The sequence below is a fragment of the Notolabrus celidotus genome, chromosome 14, assembly GCF_009762535.1.
Source record: "Notolabrus celidotus isolate fNotCel1 chromosome 14, fNotCel1.pri, whole genome shotgun sequence".
NCBI classification, from domain to species: Eukaryota; Metazoa; Chordata; class Actinopteri; order Labriformes; family Labridae; genus Notolabrus; species Notolabrus celidotus.
In genome coordinates, this window is record NC_048285.1 from 21470719 (window position 1) to 21498329 (window position 27611).

The following is a 27611-nucleotide window of genomic DNA, read 5'->3' on the forward strand; positions in this document are numbered from 1 at the left end:
TACTTCTTCCGGTTTGGTTAATGTCGTTGTGTTTTCTGAATTGCCGTAGTGTTTTCTGGCTGGCCGGGGTTGCTGCGAATATTTAACGTTTCTGTTCACTGCAGTACTTGATTGCTTGTGCGGTCGTTCTGATATTTCCGATCGCACTTAAAGGCATCCAGAGAGCTGTCACACCACAGGTGCACACAATGCATACAAAGATTGATCAGGACTTAATAAAGCCTGTGGGCCCAATTTGGACTATTTATTACAACTTTAAACTTGGGTAAAGCCGAAATTCAATCCTCAACTACGTGTAGTGGCCAACAGACATAGGGCCCAAGGCATAATGGGGCCTCACAATACCTGGTGGTTCCTGACATTATCATATGAGCTGTAGTATCAACTTTGAAAACTTGAGGATGCTGAATTATACAACCCGATTTTAAGACCCTGTCCTAAGGGGCATTGTTTCGTCAAAATCCAACTTTAAACCATTCTCTATTTCAACTAGGTTGCATCATACATATTCAAAGGAATTTGTGGGTGTTCAAATTACCACCCTGGAAACCTAGGTCACGGATATTTCTCAATAAACTGCTATCTGTTATCACTCAGCGAAAGGAATTAAAAGGTTAAATGGGGATAGTGGCTATTTTTTTTTCCCGGGCAAGTTAATCACACTGATGTTAGAAAGAAAATAAATACAGTTTGGTGTTTGTTAATTATTCTCTTAAAAGTTAAGTTGAACATGTCTTTAAAACAAGAGACCTATTCCATATGATTAAAACGATTACATTTAGAGTAAACAAGGTCGAGGGCCGAGGCCAAGTATTTTTTTGTGATTTGCTCTTCAACTTAAAGCTGCTGTTGGTGGGAATGGTGTAAAAAAACGTTGCTTTTTTTCTGCTGTGTTTGGGGAAAAGGTCGTAATGCCCATCGGTACTCATCGGTAAGTGGAGTAATTTGAGACTATTGCGAAATCTCTGCGTTTTCCAATACCTTTGTATCAAGCAATGTTATTATTCCCCTCGTTCCCGTTAGAACGGACCAATCATAGCTAATCTCCAATCCTCTGTCCTGATTGGTTAAGGGGCGCCTCCTACATCCTCTGATTGGTTATGAGTCCTTCACTATCATGACTGCACACGCCGATTTGTGTTGGGGGGCTAAGAGGAAATCTGGTTGGGAGGGATAGTGTTGATATTTGAAGTCCCTCTCTCTGAACAGATGTTTACTCTGTGACTACCAACAGCAGCTTTAAGGTCCTCTGTGGTTTATTGTGGCGGATATTTTTCACAAGAACATTTCACTTTAAGTAATTTATTCCCTTTTCTGAAAATAAGCTTAAAAAATGTATCACTTTTAATAAATGTGTTCATGCTTGCTTTGTATGTTTTTTTTAAATAAACAATTGTACAATACATTTATTCAGGCAAACTAAAGACAGCTCCGGGGTCCTCAAGTCACGCGTGACGTCAATAAACCTCCCTTGGTCCACGGTGGGGAAAACGTGGAGGATACAACTTCGTGGTGTGGTGTATATTTCTCTTGGCACAACCTTGTGTAAGTTGTATCATCACTTCATAGTAAAAGCTGTTTTGTCAGATATCTTTTGTTGACATTGTGTGATTTTTTTATCTGCTAATACTCGTCAAAATGTGCATGTGACGAGCATTTTAGCTTCCTTGCTAATGATATAGAGCCTCATAGCTTCAACTAGCCAACGAGCAAACACTGCTTCCCACTGTGCTAGCAATGAAATATAACTATGTCTGTGATAGTAAAGAGACTTTAGTACAACATTTTGTATATTATGTTACATAAGAGGGTTACGACTAATCGCTTATAGCTCAAATAGCTAACTGTCAAAGTTATGCTAACAGTCTGAAAGGTTCAAGTGGTTCAATCTGTCATGTTTCTGTTCTCAGTGATCGCTGGACTACACGAGGACACAGAGACATAACTGCGCTGCCACTTTGACAAGAATGGAGTACATGCAAGCTCCTGCCACAAGTAGCCAGGGGAAAATGTAAGTAGAATAAAAAACACAACATTAATGGTTCTTATGCCCTTAAATCTGTTGTATGGTGTGAATCCTGATTCATTTGCTGCTCTACTTCTACGTGAAGCCATACCAAGAAATCATAGCACACACAACCACACAGTACTAGGGCTTGAGTTAGGTACAGCTGGCATCTTTCCTCTGTTGTAGTCAAATCAATATCATGCTAATACAGTACAGAACAATCATCAGGTTTGGATATACTAGGGATCTGGTACTTCACCACATGACACAGTGGGCCAATGTCATTGACATTCAAGATATTTAAAGCTCTGGCTGTTTTCGAAACGGCCTACATACTACTTACTAATATAGTAGGCAGTAGGTACTGCCTATTACATACTGCATTTGAAGGTAGTATGTAGTACGACTGTTCTGTTGGATCTGTGTTGCAGTACGCTGGGCCAGACATCACTGAATTTCTGGTTTCGGGAAGTAAACGATGACCAAGCTGATTGCGAAACTGCTTCTTTAGCATCCACTGAAGGTTTTTTAAAGTTAGGAAGTGGTTTATATGGAATCTAATATTTTACACAGCTCCTAAAAACTGAGTTCCCCCATCTAAAAAAGAGGAGAAAATAAAAAGCAGAACGAGTGCTGTACATTGTACACAAGGCAGACTGGACCGATGCATACTGTGAAATTTCCCTGAATCATTAGACATCCGGGGAGTTTTGGCATATTGCAGATTTTGCTCTGGTTCAGATACTACTTTCTACATACTGAATTTTGGCCAAATCAGTACGTACTGCTAGTATAGTGGGCGGTTTCAAAAACAGCAACAGAGTCCTTTTCCATTTATGCAAAACATTAGATTTCTCCTGAGCTGCTCGAGAAATTCAAATCTCAAAGTTTCTCCCCAAGTACAAAAGCTCTAAGTCATAGCAGATAGACAGCAGTTACATAATTACACTACATGTTACATACCCAGATGAACACATATTCTAAGACTGATTGCAACGACAGCCAAGAAAGGTGAGAGACTTTCTATCAGGGTCTTTTTGGACAAATCGCACATCCCATAGGGAGGACTTAGAGCTCATTGTCTTGTCCAAAGACACCCTGACATGAGGAACAGGCAATGTTTGAATTGGTCCACAAACCACTCTGTTTACTCCTATATCTATCCCTCTAACCCTATCCTGACCTGCGGCTTGCCCTGATGAGTAACTATTTCCCACATTCGGAAGACAATAGGGCCTCATGACTTTTGATGAGTTATGTGAATAGACAAATCCATGTTTGTATGCCAAATCCAAGCTTTGATGCCAAGGCTTTCAACCTGCACCTGTCACACACCATCCAAGAAGAGTTTTCTGAAGAGCCTGTGATTTCAGCTGCTCTACTACACAATGCAGTTGTGGTTTTGAATATACAATAGACATCCAAATGTTTGTTGTTAGGATTCCTGATCAGATGTGAAGTTGTCATTATGAATAGTCTCTTGATCGTTAAAAACAGGATTTTCATCACGTATGTCACTGATTTTTGTCTGTGTTACTCCTCTTCTTTTAGCCTGTGCTGTACCTGTGGTGTCCCCATTCCTCCAAACCCTGCCAACATGTGCGTGGCCTGCCTGCGCACTCAGGTGGACATCTCAGAGGGAATACCCAAGCAGGTCACAGTGCACTTCTGCAAGCAGTGTGAAAGGTTTGTTCTGAGTATTTTTGTACCACGGGGTGAACAGATATTGTTGCTATTTGCTCCTTAAATTTTTTTATGTTTTCTTGAAAAGTTTTTGACTTACATCCCTTCTTACTTATCATGCAGATACCTACAGCCCCCAGCCACCTGGATGCAATGTGCCCTGGAGTCCAGGGAGCTGCTAACTCTTTGTTTGAAAAAAATAAAGAGCTCCATGACCAAAGTAAGTTTGGTTCTTACTAAATTTCTCAAAAATAGCAGTTGGATGGTAAAAAATAATGCAGGTCTCCTCTTCTAATTCATGATTTTCACACTTGGTTATTGTTAAGCTTAACTCTGCATTGATGTGCAAAAGAAAGGCATACTACATGCTCAGTGTACACCTTTAATGACACATTAATTTAAGATTCTTAAATTGTGATGCTACTGAAACACATTCTGGAAGATAAATAACCAAATTTGTTGAACCCTTGCAACCTTCACTTTTAATTAAAACTGTTCTCGTCCTTTTTTCTTCCTGTAATCACTCTTCAATTTTCATTTGGTTTTTTAGTTTTTTAGTAGCTATACGTTTAAGTCCTAAAAAACCCCCCTCTCTCTCTCTCTCTCTCTCCGAAAAGGTGCGTCTCATCGATGCCGGCTTCCTGTGGACGGAGCCGCACTCCAAAAGGATTAAGCTGAAAGTGACCATCCAGAAGGAGGTAAGAAATCAGAGTGGAAGTGAGAAGAGTGGGAGAGTGACATTTAAACAAAGGACAAAAGCTCTTTGGGGACCTCAGATATGCAACGTGGTTTTTCATTGAAAGGTTATCTGGGTTATTTGTTCAGGTGGTAATTGGCAGCAAGCAAAGTTCATGTGTGAAATTAAGCTTTTTTACTTTCACATATGTCACAGTAATGATGTCAGGGTCTCACACATGTCAAGTTTCTATACATGGCATTTGAATAACTGTGTATGCTACAGACTTCAAGAAAAACTCTTCATATTGAGTTGTCTGTTCTTAACGGAGCTCTGAGTGCTTCAGAAAAGTGAGTTCACAGTGGCCGTATCTCATCTTCTTGACCTTTGGTGAGAACCTGAGTCCTGCGTTTGTCAGGGCCAACTCTTTTGTTCGAGCTGGTTCAGGGTCTGCATGTCTGTTTCCAGACGCCGTCAGACACCACACCTAAATAGCTCAGATATAGCAACATGTTGTCTTATGCAGAGTGTGTCTCTGTTGTTCATGCAGTCAGAGCATATGGTCTAACTTCGTTCCTGTCTCTGCCTCTCCAGGTGATGAATGGTGCCATCCTACAGCAGGTGTTTGTGGTCGAGTTTGTCGTCCAGTACCAAATGTGTGACGACTGCCATCGCGTAGAAGCTAAGGACTTCTGGAAGGCTGTGGTCCAAGTTAGACAGAAGGTAGGAGTGGGTTGTAGGAAAAGCAATCAAATAGATGAATACCTCCTCTCATTTTGGTCATACATATATTTATATGCCAAGTCCGCATGGGTTTACAAGACACAATTAATTCATGCAGTCCAGGGTTAGAGTGCACAGCACACCTGTTCATTGTCAAGAAACAGAAGAAGAAAATGAAGAGAAAATACACATTAATAAAAGAGACTATCTTGTCTTCTTTTCCAGGCTTTTGAGACAAAATTAGTTAGCTTAAACACGTCAAAATTAAACAACCATCCAGCTTTTGCTCATCTGTCCTGCAATATTTAAGGCTTTTTACAAGTGATTTCATGAAACAATAACTCTCTGAGTTGTGTGACTTGGATCAAGTGGAAATTGAGTCCCATTTTCTTTTTTACTATTCAAACTATGATGACCTCAAAGTCTGTTTTCTTTTGAGATATTTTTAAATCAAGCAACATCAACAGCCAGAGGAAGAATACCAGTTATTCTTATCTGTGCAACCAAGGATCTAGATGAGATGTTGCATATATGACATATTCAGGGATGACTATCTGTTTGATAAAATTTCAGAGCTGATCTTTCACAGAGTTAACATTTCAGCATAGATTATTCCTGTAGATATACAGCATGTCCACCTCATAAAATGAGACATGACATAAAAAGTTGCTCCAAATGTGCACTTCCTTGTTTACACTGTCTTCTGCCATTCTGACAAGCCGATTCCACAATCGGATCAGTGGATCATTTCCCATTTTTGTTGTACAGACTCCGGGACTCTCCCTGAATTGTGCAACATATTTGCTGATCACAAAAAAAATACACTAAGATTGATAGTGATGTCACTCTGAGACCTGCAAAACCAGATGAGACTGCCAATGACAAGATTAACAATTTCTAGTTTGTGATATTTAATGCCTGTAACCACTATCTGAGGGTAGGTGTCAGGGACAGCAGAATGAACTTAGTTTATTTTAGAAAACACTTAACACCCAAGTATGCTAATTTTTCTAGGCTGCATAATAATAATAATAATAATAATAATAATAATAATAATAATAATAATAATAATAATGATAATAGTTTTTATTTTATATAGCATTTTTCAAAACAGGGTTACAAAGTGCTTTACAAATAAGAAAGAAACAAAAGAAATATAACAATGTTGAAAGAATAAAAAGATAAAAGATGAAAACAATCAAAAATTTAGAACTATAAGTTTATAATTTGTTTTTATATTTTTTATAGAATCCTGCCAGTGATACTGCCTAATAAAATAATAAAACATCTGTATTAAAAACACTCAGGTGCCATCTCCTGTAAAAGCACAACAAAAAAATGTGTTTTTAAAAGTGAATGAGGAAATTGCATAGACTGTATAAAATATGGACGTAGTATCCGTGACGTCACCCATCTGTTCCTGAGAGCTGTTTTGAAGCAAATCGACGGCGGCAGCCATATTGGTAATGCGGAACTCAACTAGGCAGAGTGTGACGTAGTGTGAGTCTCTTAGCCAATGGCTGTGTGTTCCCGACCGGGAGTCACGTCAGTTATGTCCTTATTTGGGCAAAACTCATAATCTTAATATCTTCTTAACCGTCACGTTAGAAAAAAATTCACCCCCCGTACAGTGTGTGTCATTAGAGAGATTAGCGTTGTAGGGCCAAGACGTTTTTTGAACCAGGCTGTAAACATGTTTATTAATGCTGCAAAGATCGTCTTTTTCCCATTCATATCTATGTGGTTTCCGGTGTTTCTGCAGCCAGCCTCAAGCGGATTTTCGATGTATTGCAGTTTATATCACTTCCGCATTGGCTTCATCGTTTGAGACCGGAGTTTGCCGCTTGGGAAATTGCCAATCTGACCCTCTCAGGGAGGTTGTTTCAGAGGGTGGGGGCTCTGACAGAAAAGGCCCGCGTAATCATTACACGGAGGTGACCGCATGCAAAAACGACACACCAGACATTGGCTGTTTCCGAAATCGCCTACTATACTAGCAGTACGTACTGATATGTCCAAAATTCAGTATGTAGTAAGTAGTATGTGACAAGAGCAAAATCTGCAGTATGCCAAAACTCCCCGGATGTCTACTGATTCGGAAAAATATCTCAGTGTGCATCGGACCAGTCTTCCTCGCGTACTGTTTCCCATAATGCACAGCGCTCGTTCTGCTTTTTCTTTTTCCTCATTTTTTGACGGGAGGAAATCCGTTTTTGGGTGCTGTGAAAGTTATCAAATTACATATAAACCACTTCCTAACTTTTTAAATCATAAATGGATGCTAAATAAGCATTTTATTTATCGGCTTCGCCGTTGTTTACTTCCGCTTTCCGAAACCGGAAATCCAGCGAAGTCTGGCTCAGCATGCTGCATGACTTGATGATTTTTTACAGTCTATGTGCATGACAAATCGGACAGAACAGTCATACTACATACTAAATTCAAACGCAGTATGTAGTAGGCAATACCTACTGCCTACTACATTAGTAAGTAGTATGTAGCAGGCCGTTTCGGAAACAGCCAGAGAGTTAAAGCAGCTTAGGGACCTAAAGCAAATTGAAAATGGTTGAATCTGTTGACACCATTTCCATGTAATGCATGCAATGTAAGCATCTAGAACTAGTGGTGCAACGGATCACCGTTGATCCGCGATCCGTTCGGATGCCTCTCCACGGTTCGGCACGGACGTGGTCCGCGGATCGGTTGATGAAAAAAGTTGCGCGTGTTCACGTGATGACCGCATGTTCAATCCACTCTCACTCGTCAAGCGCAGCGGTAGTCATGGCAAGTGAAGGAGCAGAGGAACTTGAAAAACCTCCTGCATCTTGTAAGTCACATGTATGGGAGCATTTTGGTTTCCCTGTGAAATACAGTGAATGCTGAATGTGCTTGAGCCACGTTATGAAATTCCGTTTCGCACCCTCTAGACCAGAGGCCGTCAATACGCGGCCCGCGGACCGCATCCGGCCGTCTATATATGGTCCCCGAACTGTTATTACTTCACTCTGTGTTATGGTTGGGTCACCGCGTGTTTACCGGGACTTGTCTCCATGTCAATGATACGCAGACAGGCTGTTACTGGGTCACTTAGAGTTCAATGCTGCGAGTATATTTTTTAACTTTCACTTTCGTTTATGGAGCAGTTCGCATATTGGCACTTTGCCAGCTGAAGGACCCTAGAATCAAACGGTGTGTTACAAGTTTGCAGCTCAAAGAAAAGTGGACGGTGAAAATCAGCGATTGAAAGAAGAATAGAGTGAAATTTTAGAAGTTCCTCTGCTCCTTCACTTGCCATGCCATGAGATGCAGTGAATGAGGCAGGACGGCCCACAGATAGGGTGCTTTGCACATGCAGTACAGTTTGAGTTGAATGTTGTTTTTATTTAATGGGCAAAGTGTTTTACAAAATAAATGGAGGGACAAAGTTATATTTGTCTTGTCTTCTTTTTTTTTTTTGCTGATCCGAAAAATGATCTGATCCGTGACTCAAAACCGTGATCCGATCCGAACCGTGAGTTTTTTGATCCGTTGCACCCCTATCTAGAACTGTTACCTGTGTACTGAGATACACTGATAGAAAGAAGAGTACATACACATTATGGATAACTGTAGAGCTGTGGGTGGAGGTTACACTAGGTTAGTGTACAACTGCAGCTGATCACACTTAAGACTATAGCCAAGTTGTGTAACTCTGGCACCAATATTTGGAACAAGATTTGGACGTTAACAGCAAGACGAACCAGATTTAAAGGCATCTTGAGCCATAGTGCACATAAATAGTATGACGCGCACAGCTCGTTTAGGTCTAGCTCGATTTAGGGTGGCTCTAGCTGAAACCCTTAACGCTGCACAAACACACAAACCAGTCCCAGAGTATGCACAAGTTCTAACCCCCAGGAGCTTTAACCTTTCACACATTATATTTGTAGAATATATTGTATTAGTGTATTTTTTAATGTTTAAAGAAAAGTAGTTTTATCTTGATAAAAGATGCCTTTTCTTGTTGTGCATGTAGCAGAAAGGCTGAAGAAACACTCACTCTTCAGGCTGGAAGCATTTAGAGACTATGAAGGCTGAAAAGTGTGTAATCTGTCGGCCAATTTTTTCTCTTCTGCACCTCAAGCTGAAGGTTTTCATGTGAAACAAACTGAGTGCTTGAAGTATCTGGCAAGGAAGTACATCACTAAATCTTAGAGTTGCATTTTTTTCCTATTACCCGTAGTTTTATTTGAGGAAAAAAACAGGCTGAGCCGACATATTCCAAAAACAAAGTAGAATTTATTAAGACAGTTGCTCAGAAACAGACAAATCCAGTCACAACCCGTCACCCTATGTTTCCTAAACTCAAACAAACACAGCTAAACTTAGTCAAAGTTATTACTGGAAGCCTTCTGCAGCTGCGTCTCACTTCAGAGAAGAGCTTTTACAGTGAATCAGCTTTTTACAAAGTATGAATAAACAGCATACAACTTGTTCTCTATTGATTCTGTCATTGTGCTTTGCCCCAAGAGTGGGTCTTCATGGAGGAGTAAAACTATCAATGTTGCATAAGACGCAGAAGCTCTGAATTAGAGTGTTTTTCCTGAATGTTAGAGGAGGCGACAGGATGTAGCACAAGCCAAGCTGTTCATCAAAATTTTATCACTATCCATGTTTAAATGATGTGGGCATAGGGCTGTAGGGATGTCTGTCACACTCAGAATCATCATCATGTTTTTTTGTGTTTGTGTGGGTTTTTTTGCACAGACTGTTCATAAAAAGACCTTCTACTATCTGGAGCAGCTCATCCTGAAACACAAACTCCACCAAAATGCCCTCAACATCAAAGAAATCCACGGTAGGTCACTCACTTGTGATGTTTGTCACAATGCATGTATCTGAAGGGGAAAAAAGGCCTGCTACATTTCTCTCAGCATCTCAACAGATTACACTGAAAAGTCTGAAAGTTGTTTCATTCGTCAGCGGCGTAACTAATGTGGATTAGAGCTAAGCAGAACATAATGATGTGTCGAGTGTTAATTACCCCCCCCCCCCCTTCCCGTACCAGACAGCAAGCCATGCATGCATATCGCCGGCGCCAATCAGTCCATACAGCTGTCCTCGCGTGGGCCTCAGAGGGGGCATGTGTGGTGCATCTAATCACTGTGCTGTAATCAGAGCAGGCATGCCATACCAAATTCCTGCAATGCAAGTTTCATTCATGCCCTATTTGGAGATGCTGGATGCTACATCTCACACCATTTGTGTCTATAATTTCTTCTCATTTCCTGAAGACTTAAACTCACCTTAATTGCTATTTACCTAAACCTAACCACACCCTTGAACCTTGAAATACAATGATTCAGATATTGGGTACTTGCCTTTTGTTTCAAAATGAAGAAAACTCCCCAACAATGTCACCAAGAACAGATTTATGTCCCCACCAAATGATTTATGCATGCCTCTGACATGTAAACAGAGGCATCCAAACACTCAGGCACACATGCTGAGCCTGGAGTGACAGCCCAGCAGCAGCTCTCTGTGCTCTTGGACGGGACTGCGCAGTGCAGTGCAGATTTGGTTGAGTGTGTCATTTTTAAATCATCTCCATATCTCGGCAGGACTTAAAAGCTTTATGGAGGCTACCACATGTGGCTGCCATATTTTCTCCAGTCTTCATCATCTGCCTTCTTGTGCGGGTTAAAGGCATTCATACGTTTTGGGTGACACATGAGCTCACCAGTGATTGATATTATTTTGAAGAGTTGGTTTTACTGTTCTCTCTCTCTCCTTCTCTCAGAGGGCATCGACTTTTACTACGGCTCCAAGCAGCATGCTCAGAAGATGACCGACTTCCTTCAGTGCACCGTGCCCTGCAGGTGAGACACGCTTCAGTATGGATCTATGAGAACATTGTCCTTGTGAGGCTCAGGATCAGAGCATCCTCCTTTTTGCCTACATAACAATACAAGTGTATTATAAGCTGATTTTTCAAGATGTGTCATAATAAGTGTTGAAGTGAAGAATTTGCTGAAAGAAATTGAAAAAATCTCTGTTAAAACACATGTTTCTATGACTGTCTGCATAACTGAGTGTGTTATCATTAGAAAGAGCAGCAGGATGTTGACAGAAACTCAAACATTACACAATCAGTCTGCTGGATGAAGAAGAATTATGTGGCCATGGCCTCCACAGTTGAGATAGAAACTGCACAATACACTTTTCTCTCCCCGTCTATGGAAGTTATTTCTGAATTCAGGACTTTTACTTCTTATATGTCCAGCTAGGCAGTGCATCAGCTATAAATCACTTTTTGAAGTGATAATAAAATACTTTATTTTTTCTGTTTTAAAGGTCAAAGACATCCCAGCGCCTCATCTCTCATGACATCCATTCAAACACATTCAACTACAAGAGCACCTACTCTATGGAGATTGTTCCTGTCTGCAAGGTACGTAACAGATGTATACATTTATCTCTGGATTAAGTTTTTTTTATGTTGTCATTCAAATATCTGAAGCTTCACTTTGTTGTTTTCTTTTACTAAGACTGATGTTAGAATGCTCAACAGCTAATATTTAGGATGCCTGATTTACCAAGTTTAGTAGCTCATATCCAGCTCTGGGAAAAAAAGAGACTATTGCAATTTTTATCCTTAAAACAGTGTCTTCACATGCAAAGATGCAATTTATCTCAGTGTCTGTTAAATTTCACCACAGATGCATCACTTTTATAAATAAGGTGCTATTTGATTATCAACTGGCAAGCAATCAAACATAGCTGAGCTGCTAGAATTTTTGCACCTGTTCTATTGTATTCTGCTATTTAAAAATGAATGCTTTTTTTGTTATTTTTTTCACAGTAAAAAAGAAATACTGCATCTTTTTCATCTTAAACAGTTTTCATTTTCTGCTTTTTCATGTTTATTTCAATGTAACACAGACCTATAAATAGAGAAAAAGTTGTTGCAGTGGTCCTTTTAATTTTTTCAGGAGCTTCCTATCTGTTGCGTTGCATCAGTTTCATGATGGCAGGTTTGTAAGCCTTGTGTTTTGGCTGACTGTAGTCTTTTTGCCTTTGGAATTTTTTGTAACATAAAAATGGGGAAAAGCCCAGTGTTAGGGTGTGTCTCCACAGGAAAATAGTTCATAATGACTTTATGATCGTACAGCGAGATAAATAGAATCTTTATGGCCTGAGTGTTTTAAACATTGATCATTCATTTTATTCTAATTAAAACAGTTTTAGCCTAGATAGTAATAACAACAACAACAAGAACAGAAAATTGGCAAAACATTTTGGTTAAAAAATAAATGAATAAAAAACATCTATAGGCTAGGTTATTATTTGTAACAATGGAATCTGTGTCGGCCCTGCTTTTCTCAAAAAGCTGCATACCTAGCTGGTACAGATGATTGAAAACTTCATGTTATGTTTGATTTTGTCTGTGTCAGCAAATGATAACTGAAGCTAAAACTTAAGATTCTTTTATTTAAAGCTAAGGAAGAGATATACGATTTGTGGCAGGTGTGTATTCGCCATAATAAATACCGTAAATCCTAATAATGAAGGCTGGTATTCAATTTGCAGCCGGGCTCCTCATTATGTCCAGATCACATCCTTATCAGTGAATAAAGGCCAGTTTCCAATTATTGGCCGGGGCTGTGCACTCCTATCTTGAAGGCTTTATTCTGTCTACATATATGATGAGCTGCATGGAAAGTGGAAAGTCCTTATTCACAGTTTATTGTGGAGTAGATTCATGAAAGATGTGACATATTTTACAGTTTAAATAGAGCTCACTTCCCAGAGCAAGCTTGCAAAAAGCAGCTTGTTCAGTGTCTTTTAAGTGGCATTTTTGATAAGTAACAGAAAAATGTTCTGCTTGTTTGCTGTCAACAAATATTAACAGCTTAACAGGATTATGTGTTCAAACTTTGACCGATTTCAAGTCTTAAGTTTGAGCAGAAAGTTTGAACCCAGACAGACTTTCCTCTTATCTCTCCCTGAGGGGTGACAGGAGGGGTTTTCAGTCTGGAAACAAGCTGTGAGACACATTGTGAGCTTTCTATACAAAGTTTTTTTTACTTTCCCTACGACCTCACTTTGACCCCGGGGTTGTCTGCTTTTCTCTGGTTGCCAGGACAATGTAGTGTGCCTCTCACCACGGCTGGCGCAGAGCCTGGGTAACATGGGTCAAGTGTGTGTGTGCGTCCGTGTGACCAGCACCATCCACCTCATCGATCCCAACACCCTGCAGAGTGAGTATGTGTGCTGCCAGAGCGCCGCTGAGTTTTAACAGTTCCTACCAACAACAGTGAAACACGAGCAAAATCCACTGTTGTGTGTAAATATAGCAGCTGTGTGTGTGTCGTTGTCAGCTGAGTCGTGGTTTGATTCACTAAACTCATTTAATCAGTAATGCGAGGGGTGTGAGGAGAATTGGGCCTTTCGTGTTTCCTTATGATACAGAATTTAGACCAAGAATAAGACAGATAACCAAATACAAATCACCTGTGGGGGTTAGATTTAGTTATAGACAGTCATCCAAACCATTGAGTTAGACCAGACTAGACAAGACTATTCAATTATTTTGTCTGTGAAAGACTCATTATTGTTTCCCATACATAGACTACACCTGGGCAGCCCTAGTGTAATATGATGACCAGGTTTACTTTTTGATTCTCTGTGAGATCGCCATCTACGATCAATGAACAAATTAGGAGATGATCTCCCCTCGCTCTGGACCCTTTAGTGTGCAGCTTGTGGTGATTGACACATGCTCTATACTGCAGGTAATCAGAGAGAGAGAGAGATCCATTACTACACCCCCTCCTGTTAATGTAGTGACTAAGGTGCAACATCTCATGCATCTCATATGAACCTTTCTTGAATCGTTCCAAAACACTACGTAGTTCACAAGCCTCGTCACCATGTGGATCACCTGTTTTGATAACGGAGGATAAAGCAAACGCATGTTGTCTGGGTGTCTCTATAAACACACTGATGATACATTTAGTCAAAAGACGGGACACTACGCTGTGTGTGAGTATTGGGATTTAAATGATGTAAGGTGAGCAGATCAAAGTTTTTGTGAACACACCAAAATAAGCATGAAAATAAGCACAATATTAAGAACCCTTGGTAAATATACAAAACATGTGATGTAATATTTATATAGGTTCATTTATTTCAAAATGTCCATGGATGACAGACCTGACTGATCCCCCTCACAGCCACAGGAACAACATTGTTGTGTGGGAAACACTGGATTCTAAAACTCTCTAGGTTAGACGGATCTGTTCAATAGCACTACAACCAACATATGTTATTAATAATTGTGATGAACTCCATCCATCCATCCATTTTCTTCCGCTTATCCGGGGTCGGGTCGCGGGGGTAGCAGTCCAAGCAAATTGACCCAGACATCCCTCTCCCCAGCGACACTTTCCAGCTCCTCCTGGGGGATCCCGAGGCGTTCCCAGACCAGGCGGGAGATATAATCCCTCCACCGCGTTCTGGGTCTACCCCGGGGCCTTCTCCCAGTTGGACGTGCACCACAATGGTCCGATACAACGTCCGCATCACTGCCGACACCGCACCAATCCGCCTGTGGATCTCACGCTCCATTTTACCCTCACTCGCGAACAACACCCCGAGATAATTAAACTCCCCCACTTGAAGCAAAGTCTCACTCCCCACCGAGAGAGAGCAATCCACCGTTTTCCGGCAGAGAACCATGGCCTCAGACTTGGAGGTGCTAACTCTCATCCCGGCCGCTTCGCACTCAGCTGCAAACCGCCCCAATGCTCGCTGGAGGTCCCCTGAACTTTGTTTAAAAAATCTGTCACTAAGGCAATGATGTCCAATCTGTTGCTTTATCCAACAAGTGAAAAGTGAAGTTTGTATTTTTGGGGGTAATCTAGCTTGAGACTCCGATGATTCATCATTTAAATGGTACGAATAGTTGCTGATGGATTTTTTAATTGATGACTTAATTTAAACTTTATTACTTTAATTGTTTTTTAGAAGCTATACGTCCATCAATCAATTTAGATAAAGCTCCAAATCATAACATAAGTCAATCTATCAAAATGAAACAAACAGGTTTACACTAAACTCTTTGTTATAACGCACTTGCTAATAGTGACACTAGTTGCAAGAAAAAAATGTTCCTTTAACAGGCAGAAGCCTGGACTGGACAAGATTGGTTGAGAAAGTTGGATAGAAAGAGAGATGGTAAGAGAGACAAATGACAACCAAAACAGAAGATATTGACTCACAGATACAATCATTACAATAATGGTCAGAATGTGTAATATTAGCACAGACCCTACAATAATGATAATAGGTAACTGATGGTGATAGTTGTAACAGTCAATAGTGATAGTATAAGTGAGACTGCTATTAATAGCTGCAGCAGTTGGAGTCAGTACACATGCTTTGATTGTAACAATTACAAGTTTTGCATATTCATGAATTGTGCCTTTCGGGTATTTGAGAAATGTTTCCTGCTTATTACCACGGTGATAGATCTGAGGGGTGCTGCCAGGGTGAGACTCTTCAGTGCTGTATTAACCCAGCCGCGGTCTGTTAACCACATGTTCATCACAGGCGTCTGAACTCAACAGCCTCCCTCTGCTCCCCGACACGGCACTGCACGAAAAAGAGGAAAGATATTTTTAGTTTGCATTGCGCATACCAACACCGGAAAGTCGGCTCATTTGAAAGGGATTTCTAATCAATACAAGTCTGGTGACACTCGGGTGATGCGTTTCCTTGGTTATCTGCTGTAATCAGTTATTATGTGTGAGGGGCTGAGACACGCCTCCGCAGAAATCCAACGTTTTGGATGCGGCACACACGTTTTTAATTACTCTTCAAAGAGCAGCCTATTTTTACTTGAGAAAGTTTTTTAAGCAGCCTGACTAGCAGAAAGTGCCTTGAGGCAGAGCTCTGTTCTGCAGATTTGGAGCTGCAGTCGGCAGTTAACTGCAGGATTAAAACATATCTGGCTTGCTGATTGACTGCTTGTGTTCAGTGTGGTTACCACAAAGACAGAAGCACATTCTGTCAGGTTTATTTTGAATATTCACCAATGGAAAAGCATATTTACAATAATGTAGATTTATTTTTATAGCAATATTCATATGGCTCTAGAAAAATGAACTTAGAATATGTTGAAGATGAGTTCAAGAAAACTCTGGAAAGAGAAGAGTGACTTGTGTCAAGAAAGCTGATTTGAAATGCAAATAATCTGTTTTTAGTTCTCAGTCTTGTCAGAGTTCAATTGTCAGAAGTAAACTAAACTCTCCTCTCACTCTCCAGTTGCTGAGGTGGACGGGAACACATACTGGAGGAACCCCTTCAACAGTCTCTGTAACCCCCGGCAGCTGGAGGAGTTCATCGTGATGGACACTGACATCATCAGAAACCAGAAACTGGGTGCTGGAGCCGGCACGAGGTCCAATAAGGTGAGAGAGTTTGGTTCCTCAGAGTGTTGTTGCAGAACAGATTGCATTATGGGAGGGAGGGAGGGAGGGAGGGAGGGAGGGAGGGAGGGAGGGGGGCATTGCTTTTCTTTTCTTCTGAAAGCAAAATCAATAGCACACCATTACATTATCCCTGAGCCTGTATGCATGATTCAGGCCAAAACAGAAACACACAGGAGTGTTTGTTTGGACGGTGCAGGGAATGAGGTTTGCAGAGACGCTGTTTGCACTGTTACATTAGTATTGAGGCACCTGTCTGATCAAATTTGAGGAAAAGAACACAAGTAATGTTTCTGTGGCCACAAATAACATTTATATCTTTGTGTATCTCTGTGTGTGTTGCAGCACACTCTGGCTGAGGTGTGGGTTCAGAAAACCTCTGAGATGGACACGAGTCAGCAGTATCACTGCCGTACGTTCCTGGGCCACCTGCTCAACATCGGAGACTTTGTGCTCGGGTGAGGATCAGAAGAGGAGGACTTCAGATGTTTGCTTTAAGTACTCCCAGCTCAACATTTAAAGAACATTTTTGTCTTATCCTGCAGGTTCGACTTTGCCAATTCAAACGTCAATGATGAGTACCTGAACAAGATGAACCCTCACCACGTCCCAGATGTGGTAAGAGTCACCTCCAATTCACTGAACATGCTTCATTATTTAACACACCTGATGCTTCAAGCAGCTAACATCCATTTGATGAACACTGCCCTCTAGTGGAAACCTTAAACACTGACTGCAGATTTCATCACTCTCTTGGAGGACTACAACATTCCTGAAAAATTGCATAGACAATCTGTCGTGGTATTTTAATTCCTAACACCTGGCCGTGGACTCTCTCAGGTGCTGATCAAGAAGAGCTACGACCGCAGCAGAAGGGTGAAGCGCAGGAACTGGAAGCTGCAGGAGATGAACAGAGACCGTGACGGCCTGGACACAGATGATGAGAGGTAGGAGAGAAATGTTGAGTTCGTCAAAACATCTCTGTTATTTTATTTTTTAGTTTGAGGTTCTCATGAAATCTCCCCACACAAAAAACATGCAGCATTAACTTAGAACACCTGGTCTCTAGAAACACCCCATAAAAATACAATACTTGACTTGTGGCTACAAGTAAAGATTGTTTTCTGCTGAACAGGAACTAAGGGAAAACCCCTGTCATACCTAAAACTGGTTCTAACCACATGGCGTTGTTTTGGCACAGTAAGAGCACAGTCTCAAATGTGCCAAGAATGCCATGTATCCTGTAAATATTTTTTCCTCTTAATGTAACCTGTTTTTCTGTCTCCAGACAATACCAGGACTTCCTGGAGGACCTGGAGGAAGACGAGGCACTGAGGAAGAATGTGAACATCTTCAGAGGTGAGCAGCAGACCCTACAGATCAGAATCCCCTGAGACTTCCACCCTTTTCCCTTGCATGTTTATATTTCCAGTGCTTCAATTATCAAGTCACGACTCATTTAGAGTCTTCGGCTGCTTAAGCTGCTTAAAGACGCAGCGTCAGTTTATTATACATGATGTATTGGATAATTAATGAACAGATGTGGCTTTTGTTTTGATTCCAGATGCATCAAAGATCCCAGTGGAGAGCGACACTGATGATGACGGAGCACCGAGGATCTCACTGACAGAGATGCTGGAGGAGCTGAGCCTTTCAGACGCCACAGGAGGAGAGGGTGCCGACATGATGACAGAGTAGCCGGTCCCTGTCCTGTCTGCGCGATAAAGACGGCTGATGAGATGAATACAGCACGGATGAGAATGCAGTGATACAAAATGACATTCATGTGAAATGAATGGGGACTTATGAACCATTTAAAAGTAATGTTTCATCCTGACAAAGCCCACAGCTCAACAGACTGTGGTGTAATGACTCATTAGAGTTATAAATAATCACAGTTCTAACTTGTATACTGTTTGAGGGGTTATAATGGTGCCCTAAGGTAACTTGTGTTAGTCTCTAACACTTAAAGACTCTTTAAAAAACTGAGTCTTTACCTCCTGGTTTCTATGTCAACATTGGGCTGACAAAATCAAGAATTTCAAATATTTCTAAAGATTTATTTTCCTTCTGCTCATTAAAATGTTGAATTGATGTGAAAAAAGAAGGCTCCTCTTTAATTAAAACAAATGTTATTGAATAAAAGCACACTTTGGAGGGATATACATAATTAAAGTTTCTGCCACACAAAGTCATCATCACAAAAGATATCCATTTAATCCAGCTTTTTCCATTTCAAGGGTGTTTAGATTGCACATCTTCTGTCAACTAACCCGGGGGTTCCCAAACTTTCAGCCTGTGACCCCCAAAATATAGGTGCCAAAGATTCCCAACCCTCTGTCCCTCTAAATGATTAAATGTCGCTTCATATTTCATTTAGCTGGTCTGCAGAAAATTAGCCTACCTACATGCACTTCTGGCTGTGTTGCCTGTGCTGTTATGAATTAACCATCTGCTATTGATGCATTTATTCGTTAACTGTCAAATAACCCTAACTCTAACTTTAGGAATCATTTGGCAATAAAGAAAGTCAGAAAACAAATGGAAAAATATATATATATCTAAAGGTTTTATAATTTAACTGCTACTTCTATAGATATTTTTACAAAAATGGGTAAAATATGCATTTTAGATTACCTAAGAAATAAAAAATAGAGGTTCTAGAAGTCAGCACAGGACCCTCAATTAGTGTCTCGTGACCCACCAGAGGGTTCCGTGCCCCCCTTTGGAACCCCTGATCTAACCCATACACATCCAGCATGTAGTACCAAATTAAGACGTTGTGATTTTTATTGCCCAGCACACTGGAAACATCCACCAGAGGGGAGTAATGTGTACAAATAGCAACACATGCAGTAAGTCAGGCCCTGCCTCTTTGTGTAGTCATTTGGCTAACTCAGGAAATATTTAAATACTCACCCAGCTGATCTAACTTTTCAGCCAGTCTGTGGTCTAATACGGGCTGAAGCTGCAGATATAAATGAGCCTTCAGGCTGCTCTGAGCAATAACAGTTGTGTCCTCAGATGGTCTGGAGTGATGTGCAACTGATTTCAGCCAGAGCTCGTGTGCAAATAACTCCACCCTCTCCATTCATTCACCTTCAAAACACAAATACACAGCTCTATCAGTGCTTGATTGAACTGTGTTTGACATGTTAATAGTGGGTGTTAAAGGCTTGACACTTTGCATTGGGAATTGCCCCAATGACCTGAAAATTTTTTAAATATAAGGCAGGGGGTTGGGTCTGCAACTCTTAACATAGTATGATATGTAATCATATATTCTTTGATTCCAGAGATGAAGAAATGGAGAGCTCAAGAAAAATAATGTATTTAAGGTAACTTATCCTGAAAAATAAAACATTCAGTCTAATAAAAATGTACACAAATAACATAAATTCCTTTTGTCCTAACAAACATCTTGCTGTGACAGAAGGAAGCTGAATAGTGCACATAAAGCTTCATCAGCAATGAAAAAAAAAAAGTCAATATTCTTCATTTCCAAACACTTTTTTGCACCTTAAAATCCCTTTGAGGGCTTACAAATGGCTACAAAAATCAGCATTTACATCATATCTATCTTTATGTCTGACTTTTTTAGTACTCTGGATTAAAATTGCACAACCAAATCAAATCTGAGGCCTTAAATCTAAGCCATGATGGGAAGTTAAGCAGTTAATTCCTTTTTGTCACCAGGTGTTGCAGGCTGTGATCACCTGCAGATATGACATTTTATGTAATCAAAGACAGCAGAGGAATGTGTGTATTTGTGCTGCATGTCTCATATTCAAACTAGAGGTGGAAGGAGGAGGAGGAGGAGGCACAGTCTTGTTTTCCACACACCTGAGCTGCCTGTTAACTGTAATAGGATCTACTTGGGAAAGTGAATGAGGTGAGTCCCCTCTGGGTGTGTGTGTGTTTACATCTGTGTGTGTGTGTGTGCGTGTGTGTGTGTGTGTGTGTGTGTGTGTGTGTGTGTGTGTGTGTGTGTCGGTGGTGGGCGATGGGCGGTGGCAACAATGTAGAGCAGGGGTTCTTTTTTTTTCCATCATGGCCCTCCTGTTGACCTGATTTTCTCACCATTTTTACAAGAGCACAAATTGAACCCCTGACCCAACTGTGTTCCTTGTATCCCCCTTTTACAAGTCTGCAGGACTACAGACTCCCAGTATGAGAACAATTGTTGGCGATTGTTTGAGCCTTGTTTCTCCATAGCGCCTGAGCTACCCAGGTGTAAAGAGGATGGATGTCTGATTTGAATACTGATTTCCACCTGCTAGTCAGGGCAGTTTATGTAAAGACAACGCTGTATATTTTACAAGGAAGAGTGCGGATTAGTGCAAGGTAGAATTTGTTTACCTCTGACAAGTGATTTGTCATTTTAAACCAGTCCTGAACTGGAGTGTGTCCATGCCTAACCTTTGCGCCAGGGCGGCTCTGCCCATGTTTACACATCAATAATGCATGCTCAAGTGCAAGAACTGAACAGGTCAGCAACCGTTGTGCAGAAAGGAGATAACTGTTGGCCACAAAATAAAGATAGAATTTCTCATGTTGTTCATGGGTCTTTGGGTTGTGCTTTTTATTCATGTGGTCCATTTTGAAGGCACTCTTCAGGTTATTCATGCACATTTTCTCTACTTTTCTGACAAGGTATTGATCTAAATGGAAATTCTTTACTTGATATGTTTTCTATCTGCCTGTTTACTGCAAAATTTGGAAGATTTATTTAAGTCGAGCTTAGCCTCAGCTGCAGTTAGAGGTAGGTCGGGAGCCAGGCCCAGCTCTCAGGATGTTTTTTTGCCAGCTTTTTTCACCCGTATTTCCACCTTGGGCCGTCTCAAGATGATAAGGGGCACTCTTAACTCTGGGCCATTTGGTCATGAGGGGCCAAAAAAACCTTTTTTTGGAAAAATGCTCCTGGCATGATAATGTAAATCTAGAAAATAAAGTTTTAAAATTGCATTCTTTGATATCCAAGTATGAAATTTGGCATAGCGTATCCTGACACATAGGGGAAAGTGGCCAAATATGATTCTGGTGCTTGTTGATTTTAGATTTTAAAATATCATCTACAAAATACACAACAAGACTATAAAAATAACATCTGTTGGATGAAATCTCATAAGAAATGGTCACTTTTGAGCAGTATATGGTCAATGTCACCGCCTCATTTGTATTAAAAAAACTGTCCATCTTTGTAAGCTTCAATTTGAGCTCTAGATGACCTCTGTATCTTAAATATTACACTTCCTGTGGCCATAAATACTTCACCAAACCCCAAGTCAGAGAGGACAGAATTTTCAGTTTCCAGCATTCCAGATGGAAGTTAGCCTGTTACATGAATCTAACACTACCTTCATGCTTCTACTGATATCTGAGGTGGAGATCATAACAAGGGGCTGTTACAGTAGGACTACAAATACTTTAAACTAGACTAAAATATATTTTTTAAACATTTTAAATGGAAAAATCAGTGCACACAGGCAGTGTTCAGTAACAACTCAGGCTCTACCGTCTGAGGAGTCGACAGGGCTGTACCCAGTGTTTTTGAATCTTTCCAAGTCAAATGACTTCATCCTTCTCTTACCCAGGTCAAACGAAATGACTATTTGTATGGTTTCCCTGATAACCAATCTCTGAACCCCTTCTTTGACTTCATGCCTCATGTCATTGGTCCACTTCCACAGCAGTTTGTGGTGCGGTGAAACCTAGCTCTCTGTAAATCAAGGATTAACAGTGTTTGAAGTACACTTCCAAGTAGTACTTTATTGCACTTTTTTTTTGCACAATAATTTAATAATTATAATAATTTGAACACTTTCAAAATCTATTTGTGTTTCAAGCAGATGAGCAGAAAAGCATATTAAGAAGGTTAATGCTTATCATATTTAAGATGGGCCAATGTATAGGCTAACTGGAAATACGAGTGAAAAAACGGTAGCAAAAAACATCATGAGAGGTGGGCCTGGCTCCCGGCCTAAGGCAATCAACTCGGTGGTTGTGCGCAATGCGTTTACGCGCATTCATCACCTGGCAAGTCACACCTCAGTCAGTTTTACCAACCACCAAAAGAACGAAACACATCAATTTTATGAGATGACATGACCAGAGATGTGTCTCGTGAAAATACATTCACTTTTGACCACGGTCGTTCATCACATCAGTCTGTAAGATGACTTGGAGAACACTGGTCGTCTCCCAAATACTGCATGCGCGGTTATGATCTTGTAAAACCACCTAGCCAAATATTCATTATTATAAACACTAGTTCAGTTGTGATGTTTAGCCTATGATTTTTTTGTTTCTTATCAGTTGAGCCGCTATATCGTACCCATGCTGCAGTAAGAGATCATACCAGGTTGCTGTCAGTGCTTGTTTTTCTGCTGGGGCTGCTGATGCTGACTACGTCACAGGCGGTGCTGCGGCGCAGTGTCGGGCTGCAGCAGCATGGTAGTGGTGGGACGAGTGCGCACAAGGATGCGACAGACACTGAAGAAAGTTTAAAGATGCTACTGCACAGAAAAATGTACTTTGCATGAAATAGATCTGCACACATGTTATCGACTCCTTCTTTGCTGACGCTCAGACGACTGCTTGCTTCAGGCTAGGTAAACAATCGCTCGTTCCAGTCCTCGGTGTGTGCACCTGCATGATCCGTGGGCCAGGTGAGGGTAAGCATGAGTAGTGGGTGTGGCGTCGTTCACACAGTCTGTATGACCTACTACATATAGGCCAGTGCAAAACTAGTGAGGCAGCTTTTTTTCGTTTACACACAGCAGCGGAGCGGCAGAGGGACGCGGGCTGCTGCCTTCAGCTCGTCCTGGTCTTATCTTCATCATTAGTTTAATCCAGGGGATCACACGGCGGCTGCTGAGGTGAGTCCAGACATGAATCCTGTTATGCACAATACAGAGCTGATCCAACCCCTCTAATACTTAATCTATTGTCAACCTAAATAAACCCAGGAGCACTGATGAGATGTGATGATTTCCATGTGCAGATATGTTTACCATCTGAGTTGAAGTAACTTCTGTTTGATTTGTAATGGGCCATGCTAGTCAGTAAATATATTAAAAGATAGAAGATATTTTGAAACATCTTTTTACTAAGTTAAAGAAAGATTATCATTACAACTACAAAAAAAAGACTTAAAAAAAAAAAACACCTTTGATTTTGTTTCTTCATTCACATTATTAAAACCATTTTTTGATGCCTCCTAAAAAATCTTCCTATTTTATGAACAATTATCTTGTTTTCCTACTCTCTTTGAAGTATATTCTAGAAGCCTGGCAAGAGCACCTGCACTTGAAGCATACCTGTTTAGTCTCGCCCCCTACCTATGCAGCAGGTTCTGTTCCTATATGTAAAACTCACTTCAGATAAATACACAGCTTTGTAACAGATATTTCGAAAACTAGGAAAACTAGTGTATGTTTACCTGGGCTGTATTTTTTGGGGTGGTAAATCAGTGCTCATTATCTTCCTCACATCACAGACACTATGTATGGGTGTCCCATGTGTGGCAACACGTCAAGTCTGGGAATAAGTGTGCCAAGAAAATAAGAGACTTTTATGTGTCCGTGTGGGATTCCTGAGGTTTAATTTAACTGTTGTTTCTCTCCCTACACACCTGACTCCTTTAAGACCTTCAGCTCCCCTGGGACGAGCCTGATTGCCCCCTCAGGGCTCTTCTGTGGATTGGAGGGGCTTTCACACACCCTAATTGATAAACACACAGCACCAAGGACTATTTATTTATTTAATCAAAGGATTATTTTCCATTAGGGTTGGTTTCAGTTGCATTTTATTCTGCTGTCTACATACTTTTTAAACTGTTTTTGAGAGGATAATGTACATTTGACAACCTTTTTCACTTTGAAAATCAGGATTTGCATATAAAATGTATATTTATTACTTAATAATCACACAAAAGTATGTAAAACAGCATAGAGTAGCTTCTCGAGGTAATAAATTGCCCAATCATATTTGTCCAAATATATCAAACATTACCACAGAGGGATTCTTCTGCCTCAAAGATGCCAAAACTTTAAATATTGTGAGTACCTACTGCTGTCTCTGTACTCCTATGTAACTACCCCAATGTTAACTACTTCTACTGCTGTGTCATATAGATAGTGTCTACAATTTTCTTTTTGCAACTCTTTTAAATTCTTATTGCTCTCCTCAAAGATGATGAGTTATCCTTCCTCACCTTTGTGTTCTTCTTCTTTATCCCCTCCTTACATCCCGAATCTCAACACACTACCTCTTTTTTCTTTCAGTCCAGCTTGCAAGATGTACTTCAAGAACTTAAGGGAGTACCTGGCCTGGCTCTACTACCAGTACCTTCTCATCACAGGCATCTACGTCCTGGAGCCTTGGGAAAAGTCCATCTTCAACTCCATCCTCTTCTCCGCCATTGCCATGGTAATCTACACCTCTTATGTCTTTGTGCCCATCCATGTGCGCCTCGCATTGGAGTTTTTCTCTGGGATCTTTGGCGGCCAGCCAGAGAGCACCATGGCCCTCATGAACTAAAAGAAGGAGGAAATATGAGGGGGGAGGAGACTATGACTGGGGTTGGATTTTTTTAGCATGAGTCCCCAACCCTTTACCTGTAACTCAACTTCCTAGGTCTCTCTTTCAAGACTGAAAGCATGAAGATCTTAATGGAATCATCTGGAAATCAGAGCCTTACTGTCTTCTTTACATCCCAAACTCCCCCGGCCTTACCCCATGGTATTAGACACGACTATGCATTACTTTCACCACCACGCTGTGAAATGTCTTGTGAAATGTTGTTTGTCCTATTTTGTTTTTTTCCAACCACATGTCCTGTGTGAATGCATCCCACCCTGGGGATTTCGCATGAAAGGGTCATACGTGGGTTACTTGTACATTTGCATGCTCGTCTCACTGCAAAATGCAACTAGACTTGTTTCTTCCTAAAAAGATTTAACGCTACATTTTTAAAGAGTTTTCCAGGAATGTAGTTTGTAATTTCCATTAAATTGGTCGACTGTTAAGGAACTGAAATCAACCTTCCAAATCAAAGACAGAGGTGAGAGATAATCTGACTTTAAATCCCAAATTTCTCATAAACACTGAATCCTGCATTTCCTAAAATTTTATTTAACAGTTTTACAAATAGACCCTTCCTGGCTGGTTCAGAGTCACATCTTTCAGCACCAGGAGTATGTCATACATCTTCTACTCCAAAGTCAAGATCTCAAAGTCCATGCTTAAATATCACTGATGCTATCATTGGAACTATTTTTCAGACTTGGCTGGCTGTGTCAGAAATCCCTTATATTTGCTATGAAATGCATTTTATTAACTCCCAGCTACTTAATATGGTAACCATATTGAACTTTTACATTTTTATAACTGACAGGAAAATGGTAATGTTTTTTGCCTCTGCTATTACTCCTGTAACGCAAAGTGGTGCATTTATAGTGTTGGACAATAAGGTTCTATTCATCTTGTTCATGATACCAGTGATTCATAATAGTCTGAACTCTCTTTTATCTACTCACTATGAGTATATTTTAGTCTTTACTCCATTTACTACAGTGAGTAGTTTCACCCAGTCTTGGAAAAACATAATATAAAACTTCCTCTGAGCTGAGGATGACTCTACTTGGTGTTTAAACTGAACATGATGTTTAAAATGAGTATACTGTCCCTTTAACTATTAATTTGTTTGTGTGCTGCAATAGTAGCAACAAATAATCCCTCCGATCATCACAAATTTGAACTCATCCCAACACTTCTGTCAAGCACTTAATATCACTGCATGATCTTTGGTTTTTTAACACCATTTCTAAGTTGGCATTTGCACTGAAATACTAACAGGCCGGACACTTTGCACATTTCAAGTCACTTTATAGCTGATCCTGAGAAGGAAAGTTCACAGACATGCCCAAGCTTTGCAAAAAAAAAATTCCAGAAAGTCATGATCATGGATCTGTTATGCACTAAAGGAGCGTTTGCCCCTCCTCACATTTATAGGTTTACTGATCAAAGCGAGCAATAAAAGGAATTAACGTGTGCCCAAGCCCTCTCTTTATCTCCTGTTTTGAACTATTGGTATGTCAGGAAGGTGTGCTCTGTTTTGAGCATGAGCAAATATTGATACAACACACCTTTGTATTTTAGGCTTGGCTTTGTTAGTGACACAGCTTTGCTTTATTGACAGCGTCCGCGCTCGAAGCTGGCACATGCAAAATGCAAAGACGCTTCGGTCAAATTGTTATGAATGTAAAGCAAAATCAATACTGTCTTCTTTATACCTATAGTTGACCTATAGAGAAAGAACCGGAGAGGAAATAAGTCATGGTGTATCTGGTGGTTGTAATGAGCATTGCACTTAGTTGTGGGATTTAGATCATATTTGATTGTTTGTGCTTTGGGTCAAGGGCTGGCTGATCACAGTCTTAATCATGATCTTCAAGTTAACTTTATTTATATGGCATTATATATTTATATACATTGGTAAATGCTTGGCTGGTTACAATGTCAATTACCAAACTTTGATTATTTACTGTATATCTGTGTTCTCTTGTGGCCATAAATTAAACAACACATAATTTGTTTTTTGCTTTGTTTTTTCAACCTGAGAGTGCTTTTATGTTGTTTTCATTGATTGTCATTCCATTTCACTTTTTATCATACACCTACCATAGTCTGAGAAATTTCCTGTACTGAGAATGAAGAGGGGTATTTTTTCTCACCCAAATGAATGTTATATTTCTACTTGATTGCACCACATCACTGCAATATTCAGATAATAAACACATCTAAAAAAATAATACACAATTGTTCTCTTTGTTTTCCTAGATTTGCTTTTGATTTCATTTTTCTATGCAGATTTTTTGCTATACATCTGCCTATTCATGGAGCCTTTTAAGTCTTGTATGCCTTCAGTCTAGTCTGGCAGGGCTTTGAAATGAGAGCCCAAAGGCTTATGGGTTGCACATTCCTGACACAAATAACTGTACCACATGAAGTGAATTCACACAATATAAGGGCAGAGCCGCCAAACCAG

At 40.4% G+C, this 27611-nt stretch overlaps 2 protein-coding genes across 5 annotated transcripts; both read left to right on the plus strand.

The window, feature by feature from the left end:
• Positions 1-1414: 1414 nt before the first annotated feature.
• On the plus strand, positions 1415-18665 carry nmd3 (NMD3 ribosome export adaptor). Its single transcript, XM_034701994.1, has 16 exons — positions 1415-1545; positions 1911-2011; positions 3560-3694; positions 3815-3911; positions 4309-4389; positions 4962-5090; positions 9837-9927; positions 10870-10948; positions 11424-11520; positions 13213-13330; positions 16398-16543; positions 16907-17019; positions 17107-17179; positions 17402-17508; positions 17850-17920; positions 18126-18665. Exons 2-16 carry the CDS (start codon positions 1968-1970, stop codon positions 18257-18259), a joined length of 1515 nt encoding a protein of 504 aa, XP_034557885.1. The 5' UTR covers positions 1415-1545; positions 1911-1967; the 3' UTR covers positions 18260-18665.
• A 3870-nt stretch (positions 18666-22535) lies between these two features.
• sptssb (serine palmitoyltransferase, small subunit B) lies at positions 22536-27375 on the plus strand. Of its 4 annotated transcripts, XM_034701998.1 has the most exons (4): positions 22556-22612; positions 23168-23235; positions 23341-23439; positions 24847-27375. In XM_034701998.1, exon 4 carries the CDS (start codon positions 24860-24862, stop codon positions 25100-25102), a length of 243 nt encoding a protein of 80 aa, XP_034557889.1. In that variant the 5' UTR covers positions 22556-22612; positions 23168-23235; positions 23341-23439; positions 24847-24859; the 3' UTR covers positions 25103-27375. The 4 variants fall into 4 exon arrangements, with proteins under 4 accessions (XP_034557888.1, XP_034557887.1, XP_034557889.1 ...); XM_034701997.1 differs by having other exon boundaries at positions 22536-23235; XM_034701996.1 differs by having other exon boundaries at positions 22536-23229.
• The last annotated feature ends 236 nt before the right edge of the window (positions 27376-27611 follow it).

Excerpts from the sequence above, each read along its gene's own strand:
- nmd3 (XM_034701994.1), top strand. The coding sequence starts at position 1,968 with ATGGAGTACATGCAAGCTCCTGCCACAAGTAGCCAGGGGAAAAT. Across the intron at positions 9,928-10,869 it reads CAACATCAAAGAAATCCACG|AGGGCATCGACTTTTACTAC; the intron begins GTAGGTCACTCA and ends TCCTTCTCTCAG. Across the intron at positions 16,544-16,906 it reads CCGGCACGAGGTCCAATAAG|CACACTCTGGCTGAGGTGTG; the intron begins GTGAGAGAGTTT and ends TGTGTGTTGCAG.
- sptssb (XM_034701997.1), top strand. The coding sequence starts at position 24,860 with ATGTACTTCAAGAACTTAAGGGAGTACCTGGCCTGGCTCTACTACCAG.